The sequence below is a fragment of the Phascolarctos cinereus genome, unplaced genomic scaffold (assembly GCF_003287225.1).
Source record: "Phascolarctos cinereus isolate Bilbo 61053 unplaced genomic scaffold, phaCin_HiC Scaffold_4;HRSCAF=312, whole genome shotgun sequence".
In the NCBI taxonomy this organism is placed as follows: domain Eukaryota; kingdom Metazoa; phylum Chordata; class Mammalia; order Diprotodontia; family Phascolarctidae; genus Phascolarctos; species Phascolarctos cinereus.
The window spans coordinates 674,084,738-674,097,816 of NW_027555847.1; the positions used below are offsets into that span (position 1 = coordinate 674,084,738).

The 13,079-nt window shown below is 43.5% G+C and overlaps 1 protein-coding gene across 1 annotated transcript in view; it reads right to left on the reverse strand.

Moving 5' to 3' along the window:
• PCSK4 (proprotein convertase subtilisin/kexin type 4) overlaps positions 1 to 13,079 on the reverse strand; it is a 34,965-nt gene that overhangs the window by 21,123 nt on the left and 763 nt on the right. Inside the window, 1 exon segment of the mRNA XM_021008956.2 lies at positions 1,975 to 2,079. Coding sequence (XP_020864615.2) covers positions 1,975 to 2,079 — 105 coding nt within the window.

Below are 13,079 nucleotides of genomic sequence, written 5' to 3' on the forward strand. Positions count from 1 at the left end.
ACACAGCTACTAAGTGTCTGAGGCTGGATTTGAACTCAGGTTCTCCCAACTCTAGGGCTGGTGCTTTATTCACTGTGCCACTTAGCTACCCCTGAACTCAGGGCTCCTTGACTCCAAATTTTATCTGTAGTCTATCCATTCTGCCACCTACCTGCCTCAATGACTACATGCAAGCCTTATAGGAAAAAGAGTGGGGGGAAGATTTTTGTTTTGTTTTCTTGAAGAAAAAAAAAAGCACTCTGAAAGCAAAGCTTCAGACAAATCTGGAAGGAGATACAGAAAAAAAAAAGATCATTTTTGTTTATTTGATGCTTGTTAATATATGAGGGTCAACCTTGTTAAATAGGATAGGGGCCGGAGCACTGCTTTCATCAGTATAGGGACAAGATGCAAATTGGTCATAGAGAGTCCTCAGAGTACCAAGGTTAAGTGACTCACTTGGCCAGTCAGGGTCCAAGGCAGAACCTGAACCCAGCACTCTCTGGCTCCAACATCAACTCTCTATCAGTTACCCCACACCACCTCTTACCTTGTTAAATGCCAAGTGGTTTATGTAAGATTTTATGCATTACTTTATATTTTTAGGTTTTCATTGTCAGTTACTAAATTTGTAATATTTTTCTAAAGAGCCAACCAAGTGAGCTGTTGGGGTGGGGCAGAGCAAAAGTGGAGACTCACATACCTTGTGAGGCTAACATAAGGAAACCCCCTGAGTCTTGGGATGGGTAAGGGTAGAAGCCTGTCATAGGTGGCACAGTGGATAAAGCATTAGACTTGAAGTCATAAAGTTCTGAGTTCAAATACAACCTCAGACATTTACTAGCTGGGTGACTCTGGGCAAGTCATTTAACTTCTCTCAGCCTCAGTTTCTTCACCTGTAAAATAGGGATAATAATAGCACCTACCTTCCAGTGTTATCCTGAGGATAAAATGAGATTTTATGTATATATATATATATATGTAAAACTCCCTTTACAAACTTTAAAGCACTATACAAATGCTAGATATTATTAGGTATTGTTATCTTGGAAAGAGTCCCAAATTGGCAGGAAACCAGGGCTCCTGTTATGGCTCTGTCATCATCACACGGTAACTTCAGGAGAGACAACCTTCTTGGGATTAATTTTCCTACTATGCTTGATACAACAGAAAGAATCCTGAACCAGGAGGCTGGGGACCTAGGTTCTGGTCCAGAGGAAAGTGGCTGGAATGCAGAAGGGATTCAAAACCAGGCCTGTGAAGGAACGTTTACCCAGAAGAGCTTGGGAGAATGATGGCTGACTTGAAGTCTCTGAAAGGCTGTGATGGATAAGAGGGATTATATTTGTTCTGCTTGGCCCCAGAAGGCCAAAAAAGGAAGTGTGGGTTTCCCGCAGGGGGTGTGCTGGTAAAGGTTTAACAGTCAGGCTCTCAGAAAATACAAGACATCTTTTAAGGTTAATCTGCATTATCAGCATTTTTTCCATTGCTGTCTCAAGTCTAGACGACCAACAAAATAGTAAGTCAGGCCCTGATTGGCAGTGTTAGGGGATTTCTGAGGCATAAACGCTCTTACTGAAGAGGTAACTGGTTCCAGAGAGCTGGTTAGAGCTGGTTCCAGCACACTGCTGGCTTCAGGGAGACAGACTGAAGGTCAACACAACAAAAAACTGCCTAATAATGAGAGCTGGTCCAAAGTAGAATGAAGCGGCTCAAGAAGTAATGAGTTCTCCATTGCTACCAGCCTTCGAGGAGCAGGTCAGATGACCAGCTGTTGGGAGGGTTAAGATTTGGCAGTCCCCTGATTCTAGTCTGCCAACTTACTCACTGACTTTGGACTATTTGCTGTTCCTCTCTGGGCCCACTTCCTCAAAATCTCTGATGTCTTTTGATTTTAAGAGTATAAAATAATAGCCTCCAACACAGCCTCCCTCATCCCCAGGAGAGGGAGCAGGTAAAATGACAGGGTCAGAAAATCTGGGGTTTTCCTCTCACCTTAGGGTCTTTCTTCAGCCTCAAGCTGTGGCCCCAGTGCTGGCTAAGGGCTCTCGAAGCCACACCCCGGTGCTGGAAGTGGTAATAGTGCTGGCCCTGGATGACCTGCAGGGACAATGGCCACGCCAGGGGCTGAAGGAGCTGGGGCCTGTGGAATGGGTCCCCCAGACACCATGCCATTGAGAGGCAGCCTGGCATCACCCCACCCCCTGGTATGCCATCACCCCACACCTCCTGGAGCCTGACCCATGTTGAGGGGCCCAACTTCCTGAGGGCGCCCAACAGGGTCTTTGCTTCCCCGCCCAAGTTGGCCACACAGTTGACTGCCTGGGACATGGCAGGGGCAGGGTGGCAGGTGGGATGGGGGGAGTGGTGTTTGATATTTCTCTGTGACTGATCTGGGAAGGGAACAGTTGGGGAAGGGAGCAGTAGGAAACAGCGGGACAAGGCTGTGTCTGAGGGACAATATATATATATATATCTCCATTTCTGAGTTTACAGGGATGATGCTGTCAAGTAAATGATGATGTAAGAGCCATGTGTGTTTCTGGAAAGACACTGCATGTGGAGCAGCCTTCTGTGGGCCTCCAGATATGTCCAGCAGGAAGCTGGGTGTATATGTGTAGGAAACGAGGAGATGTGCGTATGTGGGTGTTTATGCATGCACACGTAACTTTAGTTCAATAAATATTTATTAATTATCTAGTCTGTTCAAGGCCCTTGCTAGGTTCTGCAGAAACAAAGCTAAAAAGCGACTGGGGCTTTGCCTTCAAGAAGCTCACATCTTACTAACTGGGGTACCTCACATGCACAGCTAAGTACGAAACAAGGCACGGGGGTGGGAGCAGAAGAGAGATCCAGGCAAAGTGCTCCAGGATAACTGGATGGCTGAGAGAACACTTGAAGCCGGGGAGTCCAGGGAGGGAAGGTTTCATGGAACACCACAGCATTACTGCTCTAAAGCTAGAAGGGGCCTTAGTCCCAACCTCTCATCTTTGCAGATGGGGAAACAGACCCAGAAAGGGTAAAAAGACTTTGCCCAAGGTCACTCAGGTGCCAACTTGAGCCTTCAGGGGAGATAAGGGTTATAAAAAGCAGATCACTTATCCTCTGCCTCAGTTTCCTCCTCTGTAAAATGAGAGGGTTGGACTGCATGGCCTCTGAAGTCTGCTTTGACCATTCTCCTGGACAACTACAATGGCCTCAGTTTTGTCTCTGTTACTCCCTTACTCTGTAACTACCAATGGCTCCCTATCGCCTCTCAGATCACATATAAAGTCCTTTAAAATCTGGCTCCAACCTACTTTTCCAACTTTCTCCCCCATTATTCCCCTTCCTGTCCTCTAGGGCCCCCCTAAAAGGCATTCATGCTTCATGTTCCACCTCCCTTCTCCATGCCTCAAATGTCTCTCCCCTATACCTAGAATGCATTTCCTCTTCACTTCTACCTCTTAGAATCCAGTTTCCTGCAAAATTTTGCTCAATCAATACTATCTACACAAAGCCTTTCCAGATTCCCTCTGGCTGTTAGCGCCCTCTTCCCTAAATTTACCTTGATTTTATTTTTATCTATTGTATACATATTTATTTATCCAAACTTCTCTCCTGATAGAATGTCATTGTAACCTTTGTCTGTACAGTGCCTAGCATGGTACCTAATAATTGCTCCTCTATCTCCAAATCCAAATGTTTTTTTTTTTAGGCAACTGAGGTTAAGTGACTTGCCCAGGGTCACACAGCTAGTAAGTGTCAAGTGTTTGGTCTGACGCTGAATTTGAACTCAGGTCCTCCTGACTTCAGGGCCGGTGCTCTATTCACTGTGCCACCTAGAGGCCCCAATTTTTTCCATTGTATTTTGCTGCTATGCTAGGTTCTGGAGATACAAAGAAAAAAAATGGAAAAGAAATAGTCTTTATCCTCAAAGGGCTTTCATTCTACTTGGGGGTGGGAAGAAATTATGCACAAATAAGCATATAGATGATCTCTGAAGAGAAAGAAGAGATCCATTCCAAAAATATGGTGGCCTTCAAAGACCAGACAATAGTTCACTCAGACTAGAACATCGAGTGTACAAAAAAGAGTAATATGCTGGAAAGGCAGCCTGGGACCAGGATCTGTCTAAAGAGTTTCAGGCTGGGCCAGCTAGGTGGTGCAGTGGATAGAACAACGGCCCTGAAGCCAGGAGGACCTGAGTTCAAATCCAGCCTCAGACCAAACACTTGACACTTACTAGCTGTGAGACCCTGGGCAAGTCACTTAACCCCAACTGCCTTAAAAAAAAAAAAAGAGTTTCAGGCTAAGTAAGGTGTGTGCATTTTAGCTTATGGACAACAAGGAAGCTTTGGAAGGCTTTGGAGGAAGGGAATGACTCCATTGGATCGGTATATGAAGAGGATGATTGGCAGTTATGTGGAGGGTGGGATGGAGAGCAAAGACCTTGGGGAGGGAAGCAATGAGACACCACTTAGGAAGGTACTACAAGAATTTGGATGGGAAGTGATGGGGGCCTGAACTAAGATGGCAGCCACGTAAACAGGAAAAAGAGGTGGCAGCAAAAATCTCTTAGGGAAGACAATAGATTCCATTCTGGTTTTGATTTTTTGGGGTTTTTTTTAAGGCGACTGGGGGGTTAAGTGACTTGCCCAGAGTCACACAGCTAGTAAGTGTCAAGTGTTTGGTCTGAGGCCACATTTGAACTCAGGTCCTCCTGACTTTAGGGCTGGTGCTCTATCTATCGCACCACCTAGCTGCCCCTATGGATTCCACTCTGAACATGCTAAGTCCAGGATGCCAGCAAGGCTTCCAGGTGGAGATTCCAGATGGGAGTTCATGGGGTAGGACAGTGGAACTGGATCCATAGATGTGAGATAGCTGTGTGTGTTCTGTCTTCATCTGCCTCACCCCCTCCCCTGATACCCATTCACTCCCCAAGCCCTGGGCAGTTTGGCTTCCCTTCCCATTGCTCTACTGAAACAAGTCTCTCCGAGGTTACTAATGACCTCATTACCACTGAATCCAATGGCCTTCTGTCAGACCTCAGCCTCCTTCATCTATCTCTATTTGGAATTTGATACCGTGGCCCACTCTTCTCTCTCCTCCTCCCCTGGGTTTCTGAGATACTGTGCTCCTGTGATCTCCTCATAGTTACTCACATGTGTGTTGCACATGAAGGTTTTCAGAGCACACAAGCCCAGCAGGAAGGCAGAAATGTCATAGAACAGCAGCATCTTATAGTGGCAGAAGGGCCGAACTTGGAGTGAGGGGAGGACTGAGACCAAATTCAACCTACGACACCTCCTAACTGAATGAGCTTGGACTAGTCACTTCCCTTCTCCAAGTCTCAGTTTCCCCATCTGTATTTACCTCCCAGGATCATTGTGAGGAGCAAACAAGAAAGCATATTAAAGTGGTTTGGTTTTTTTTAAACAAACCCTTAAGTGCTACGTGTGTCAGCTATTATTATAATAATCCTTACTTCACAGATGGGGAAACTCAAGCATTGGAGAACTTATGTGACTTGCTCCTGATCATGTCCAATCCAATCCAAGAAGCATTTATTAAACACCTACTTAGACCATATATTTAGAGCCAGAAGGGACCTTAGAGTCCACGCCCTCCTTTTACAGAAGGGGAACAAAGGTCCATTGAGTCATGACTTGCCCAAGGTCAGAGAGGTCACAAGGAACAAAATCAGGATTCAAACCCAGGTCCTTTGTCTCCCAATCTGATATTGTTCTTTCCACAAACCATTCTGCTTGTGCTAGGCTCTGGGGGTACAAATAAAATGGGGAGAATAATCTCTCTGTCCTCAAAGGGCTTACACTCTATGGGGGGGGTGGAGAGAAAGTATGCACACAAATAAGTACACAGATGGTCATCTGAAAAGAAAGGAGAGAAGATGGCAGAGTGAAAGCAATGACTCGCTTGAGCTCTCCCCCAAACCCCTCCAAACACCTGTACAAAATGGCTCTAAACAAATTCTAAAGCAGCAGAACCCACAGAAAGACAGAGTGAAACACATTTCCAGCCCGAGACAACCCGGATGGTTGATCAGAAAGATATATCACGCCAGGCAAGGAGAGGAATGCAGTTCAGCATGGGTGCACAGGCAAAACAGGCCTCAGCAAACCTGAAGCAGGCCTCAGAGGACTGAATCACGGGCAGCTGTGGCAGTTTCCAGACTTCTCAACCCACGAATGCCAAAGGGAACAGTAGGAAAAGTCTGTGACTGTGGCGAGAGAGAAGCTCAGTCCCAGCCCCAGTCCTCGCATGCCCCAGGGCGGTGGCTGCTTGCAGAGCTTCCAGACCACAGACTGAGTGGGAATCGAGGGGCTGCTGGTGCTGAGGCAGGATTCTTTTGCTTTGCCTGTGCTTGGATCTGGGTCACAGTTCTGGGTGGCAGTTATGGGGCGAGGAGGAGCATTGGTGTGGTGGAGCTTATGGTGGTTCTGCAGAGGAATCCTCCTCACGGTTCCAAGGCAGAAGAGAGTGCTTATGGTCATTCATAGACCAGAGCCCAGGCCAGGAAAGCAGTAAACACCTCGCCCTTGATCATAGCACCTTGGAAGAACTGAAAATTTACAGGTCCCTAGAAGTATCTCTGAAAACTGCTGCACAAAACACCCAATGCTTGGGACAGTACATTCTCCACACTGGAAGCAGACCCCTACCTTAACAAAGAGTTTAAAACTCAAGTAATCGGTTGGGGATCATGAGCAAACAGCACAAAAAAAGTCAGACCATAGAATCTTACTTTGATGACATAGAAGATCAAAACATACAACCAGAAAAAGACAACAAAGTCAAAGCTCCTACATCCAAAGCCTCCAAGAAAAATATGAATGAGTCCCAGGCCATGGAAGAGCTCAAAAAGGATTTTGAGAATCAAGTAAGAGAAGTAGGAAAAATTGGGAAGAGAAATGAGAGTGATGAAAGAAAATCAGAAAAACAAGTCAACAGCTTGCTAAAGGAGACCCAAAAAAATATTGAAGAAAATAACACCTTAAAAAATAGACTAACCCCAAATGGTAAAAGAGATCCAAAAAAACAATGAGGAGAAGAATGCCTTAAAAAGCAGAATTGGCTAAATGGAAAAGGAAGTCCAAAAGCTTGCTGAAGAAAATACTTCCTTAAAAATTAGAATGGAGCAAATGGGAACTAATGACTTCATGAGAAATCAAGAAATTGTAAAACAAAACAAAAAAAAATGAAAAAAATAGAAGACAATGTAAAATATCTCATTGGAAAAACAACTGACCTGGAAAATAGATCCAGGAGAGATCATTTAAAAATTATTGGACTACCTGAAAGCAATGATCAAAAAAAGAGCCTAGACCATCATCTTTCAAGAAATTAGCATGGAAAACTGCCCTGATATTCTAGAACCAGAAGGTAAAATAGAAATGGAAAGAATCCACCAATCACCTCCTGAAAGAGATCCCCAACGAAAACTCCTAGGAATATTATAGCCAAATTCCTGAGTTCCCAGGTCAAGGAGAAAATATTGCAAGCAGCCAGAAAGAAACAATTCAAGTACTGTGGAAACACAATCAGGATAACACAAGATTTAGCAACTTCTATCTTAAAGGATCAGAGGGCTTGGAATATAATATTCCAGAGGGCAAAGGAGATAGGATTACAACCAAGAATCACCTACCCAGCATAACTGAGTATAATCCTTCAGGGGAAAAAGTGGATATTCAGTGAAATAGAGGGCTTTCAAGCATTCTTGAGGAAAAGAGAACAGCTGAATAGAAAGTCTGACTTTCAAATACAAGACTCAAGAGTAGGATGAAAAGGAAAACAGGAAAGAGAAATCATAAGGGACTTATTAAAGTTGAACTGTTTACATTCCTATATGAAAAGATGATATTTGTAACTCATGAGACTTTTGTCAGTATTAGGGTAGTTGGAGGGAAAAAATTATATGTAGATAGATAGATAGATAGATAGATAGATAGATAGATAGATAGATAGATGGCACAGCACAAGTTGAAGATGAAGGGGTGATATCTAAAAAATAAAATTAAGGGGTGAGAGGATTATACTGGGAGGAGAAAGGGAGAGGTAGAATGGGGTAAATTATCTCACATAAAACAGACAAGAAAAAGCTTTTACAGTGGAGGGGAAGTGGGGGAAGGTGAGAGAGAATGAGTGAATCTTTTTCTCATTGGATTTGGCTTAAGGAGGGAATAACATACACATTCAGTTGGGTATGGAAAGCTATCTTACCCTACAGGGAAATACAGGGGAAGGGGATAAGAGGGGAAGGAAATGATAGAAGGGAGAGCAGACTGGAGGAGGGGGTAATCAGAAGCAAACACTTCTGATGAGGGAAGGGTTAAAAGAGAGAATAAAGGGGGGTTAATCAGAAGCAAACACTTCTGAGGAGGGACTGGGTTAAAAGAGAGAATAGAATAAATGGGGGATGGGATAGGAAGAAGGGAAATATACTTAGTTTTTCATAACATGACTATTATGGAAGTGTTTTGCATGATTACACAGGTATAACCTGTATCAAGTTGCTTGCTTTCTCAATGAGGATGGGTGGAGGGGGAGAAAGGGAGAAAATTTGGAACCCAAAGTTTTAAAAACAAATGTTAAAAATTGTTTTCACGTGCAGCTAGGAAATAAGATATACTGGCAATGGGATACACAAATCTATCCTACCCTGCAGGAAAATAAAAGGGGGAGGGGATAAGAGAAGGGGGGCGGAGATAGAAGGGAGGGCAGATTAGGGGAAGGAGTATTCAGAATGCATGCCATCTTGGGGTGGGGGAGGGGCAAGATGGGGTGAAAATTTGGAATTCAAAATCTTGTGGAAGTGAGTGTTGAAAACTAAAAATAAATAAATTTTTTAAAAAAGAAATGAAGCAGGGAATGGCCTCTTAAAAAAAATCATGAATAGCTACGTACAGACTGAAGCACAGAGACAAAGAGGGGGAATGATTGGAAGGGCAGCTGACTAAGGCAGCTGTTGGAGGGGGCAATCAAGGCACAAGCAGAGAGATTGCTTCTAGTAAGGAAAAGGGCCATCCCTCTGGCAAGAGACGGGCAAAGGAGGAGAAAAGAAGAGATGATGACAAGAGTCTTGAGAAGTAAAAATGGGGATAAGAGAGAGCTCATGGTAAAAGGCCTTGGTTTTCTCGGTAAAGTATGAGTCCTCAGAAATACCACTACTAGGCCTATGACCCAAAGAGGAATCAAAGAAAGAGGAAAAGAAGTCATACAGACAAAAATCTTTCTAACAGCTCTTTTTGTAGCAGTAAAGAACTAAAACTTAAGGATGTACCAATCAGTTGGGGAACAGATTATGGTATAATATAGCAGGTATATGAATGCAATGGAATTCTATTGTCTTGTAAGAACTGATGAAAGGGATGGTTTCATAGAAACCTGGAAAGACTTATGTGAACTGATACAGAGTGATGTGAGCAGAACCAGGAGAATAATTTATACAATGACAATAATGTAAAAACAAACAACTCTGAAAGACTAAAGAACTCTTAACCACCAATCAATCAGATTCTAAAGAGCCTATGATGAAGCATGCTACCTACCTCCTGAAGAAGAGGAGATGGACTTGGTGCAGAATGAGACATAGTTTTTGGACGTGGCCAAGGTGGACATTTATTTTCCTTGACTATACATATTTGTTATAAAGCTTTTGTTTTTCTTCCCTTCCACTTCCCTCCAGGGTGGGAGGAAAAAGGAATGGGAGGCAGGAGGGAGAAAAAATAGATTGTTAATTGAAAAAAAAAACCTTAGGTAATAGACTTCAAGGGCCTCTGCTGAGAGGGTAGGGAGGAGATGGAGTTAAAGACTTGAAGAAATAAGAGATTTAGAAGAATAGCTTTGGGGAGCTAAAAAAATGAATCAATTATGGAAAGGCTAAAAGGATTACCATGCAGAAGTGAAGGCCTAGATTAGAGAAAATATTTTTTTAGTGGACCCCTTCAGCACTGGTTGAGGGATTTCTTCCAATATCATTCAACAGCATAGGAGTAAAAGTGGAAGAGGCAGATAGAGGGAGCAATCCAGAGCTAAGGCTGGGCAAGTTAGGAGTATAGAGAGGACTAGGGATTCAAGAGTAGTGGGCTGTATAAGGCTGGACTAGTTAACCATTTGGTCAAGATTAGAAAGGGAGGAAAGTGAACTTAGAGTAAAGGGGAGGGCCTAGGAAAATAATGAAGGATAGGGGAACTGGTGGAGGTAATGGTTAAGATGAATAATAGGTTTAGCACAAATCTATTTTCCTTGACTATACACAAGGGAGGACTTTAATTTGGGGGTGGGGAGAGTGAGGGGAAATGATAACAAAGAAGAAGAAGAAGAAGAACAAAGAAGAAAAAAGAATAACAGATTGGATATTGGGGGCGGGGTGGTGAGAGAGTAAGGAGTCAAGGAGGATATCTAGGTTTCCAGCCTGGATAACTTGGAGGATAATGGTATCTTTGACAGTAATGAATTAATGTTTCGGACATATAGAATTTCAGAGGTCTATGGGGGCATGCGGTCTAATAGGAAGTTGATGCAAGACTAGAGGTCAGCAGCGAGATGTTAAGTTTGGACAAACAAATCTGGGAACCCATAAGCATAGAGGTGATAATGGAATCCATGGGTACTAATGAGATTGACAAGTACAGGGTACAGAGATAGTACAGAGGGAGAAGAGAGTTCAGAACAGAGCCTTGAAGTGGTGGTGGGGGTGGGGGTGCCCTATCAAGCATGACTTGGATAAAAATCCATCAAAGAAGATGGAGAAAGAGCAATCAGATAAGTAGGGGGGAGAACCAGAAGAGGGTGACAGGCAGTGTCAAAGGCTGAAGAGAGGTCAAGAAGGATGAGTACAAAGAAGAGTCCATTCAATTTGTCAGTGAAGAGACCATTCATAACTTCGGTGACAGCAATTTCAGATAATGATGAGGTCAGATGTCAAATTGCAGAAAGTTAAGAAGACAGGCAGAGGACAGGAAGAGGAGGCACTGACTGTAGAAAACTCTCAAGGCGTTTAGCCATTAAAGAAAAGATGGATATTACCCCTTTTTGCAAACTCTTCAGTCCAATCAGACTGGCCAACTTGATGCTTCTCAATCAATCAAGTTTTTATTAAATGCCTACTACATGCCAGATGCTAGGCTAGACTCACACACCCAACACTCCTGGGTCCTCTCTGTACCTCTGTACAAGCTGTCTTCCTTGCCTGGAAGGCCTTTCCATCTCACCTCCACTACTTGGAATCCTTGAACTTTCCTCAAGGAAGCTCAAGAGACTCCTAGATACCTTTCATTTACTTTGTATATTATCTACTATGTAGAGCAGCTAGGCCTGGAGTCAAGAAGACTCATCTTTCTGAGTTCAAATCTGGCCTCAGATACTTGCTGGCTGTGTGACCCTGGGCAAGTCACTGTTTGCCTCAGTTTCCTCATCTATAAAATGAGTTGGAGAAGTAAATGGCAAACCACTCCAGTATTTTTGCCAAGAAATGCCCAAAATGGGGTCACAAAGAGTTGGACACAACTGAACAACAATCTATTATGTATCTAGTTATTTCCATGGTTGTCTCTCCCATTAGAATGTAAGCTACTTAAGGGCAGATTTATGCCTTTGTATTCTGTGCTTAGCTATTCTATGCTAACAATTTTAATGGCTTAATAAAAGCTTGTGGACTGAACATCAAAGAGGCAGAGGTTCCTGAATGAAGGAGGTTCTGGAAGTAGCAATGCTGACCTCTCCCCACACCCAGCACATCAGTGGACATGAGAGAGGGTCCTTTTCAGCCCTAGAGAATGTAGCCAGAGGTGCATTGCCTACTGGGGAGAGTCAGGTTTCTGTGAGTACACGAGAAAAAGGTCTAAGATAAGAGGCTGTTTTTAAGTGATGGAAAGATAGCTCACCTAGCTACCCTCCCCAGCAAGGCCATGACTGGTACATTAGTGTCTGTGATGGGCCTGACTCCCAGGTCTAGCTAGAATTCCACATGGCACCACGTTGCCTCATGTGAAGGCCTCCTTTGTTTCCACTTAATCATAGGCATCCCTGAAGGCCCCAACCATGGCTCCCTTCTCTTCATACACTCTAACCATTGGCCACTGTGGCCACTTCAATGTCTCTCATTATCTTTTTTTTTTCCTTTTACATATTGTTATTTCTTAATGCTAGAAAATTTCCCTGCCCCCATAAATGTCTTTTTAATGTATTAGCAATGGAGCCTCAGTAGATGGCAACACATGGATGAATAATTTTCAAACATCGGTAGGGTTAAAGTTGCCAAGTTTGCCAGGGCAAAGAAGGGGGAGGAAGCCCAGATTTTTCAATTCACCACTATGCAGATGGCAAGAGCGCTAGCTCTGGATCTGAAGTTTGCTATCCCACAAACCACATCCTTGTCTGCACCTCAGTTTCTTCCTCTCTAAAATTTATTTTACAGTTGGTCCCTTTCAGCCCTAACTCCATTGTTAATACTAAGATTTGCAACTTGACTGCCTGATACATTAAAAGATAAATATTTACAAGGATAGGGGAATTTTCTGACACCAAAAAAAAAACCCCAATGTATAAAAGGCAAAAAAAAAATAGATAATGGAAGGAAAGAAGTGGTCATAATTGTCAGTGGTTAGAGCTTATGGAGACAGACTTAGGAAGATAGCAGACAGTCATGAGTCTGGCAGAAGAGCTGGCAGGCCAGTTTAGCTGGAATGCAGTTGGAATACAGAAGGGAGTGATAACTCGGGTAAGAGGCCAGTTCCTAGCAAAGTTTTTCTCCAAAGTCCACCTGGATGCCCCAATACTTCAAACCCTACCTGGTCAAAACTAACCTCAACATATTCCTTCTGTCTCCCTGCTCCTGGTTCTCAGTACCTTTTCAAGCTCAGTTGTTTCTAACTAGGCAGCCTGGCTCTTTCTTCTCCACTCTGCCACAGGGTACAGGCATCCTAGCTCTGAGCCTCCTTATCCTATTGATTTGTGAGCAATTTTATCTTATCTCTCAAAATTCTCTGAGGTCAGGGATTGGTTTTTTTTTCCCTGTGAGTATATCTTATCCCCCTAAATTCCCTAAACCAGTATCTTTTAAAAATTCATTTGTTGCATAGCTAGGGTCCAGC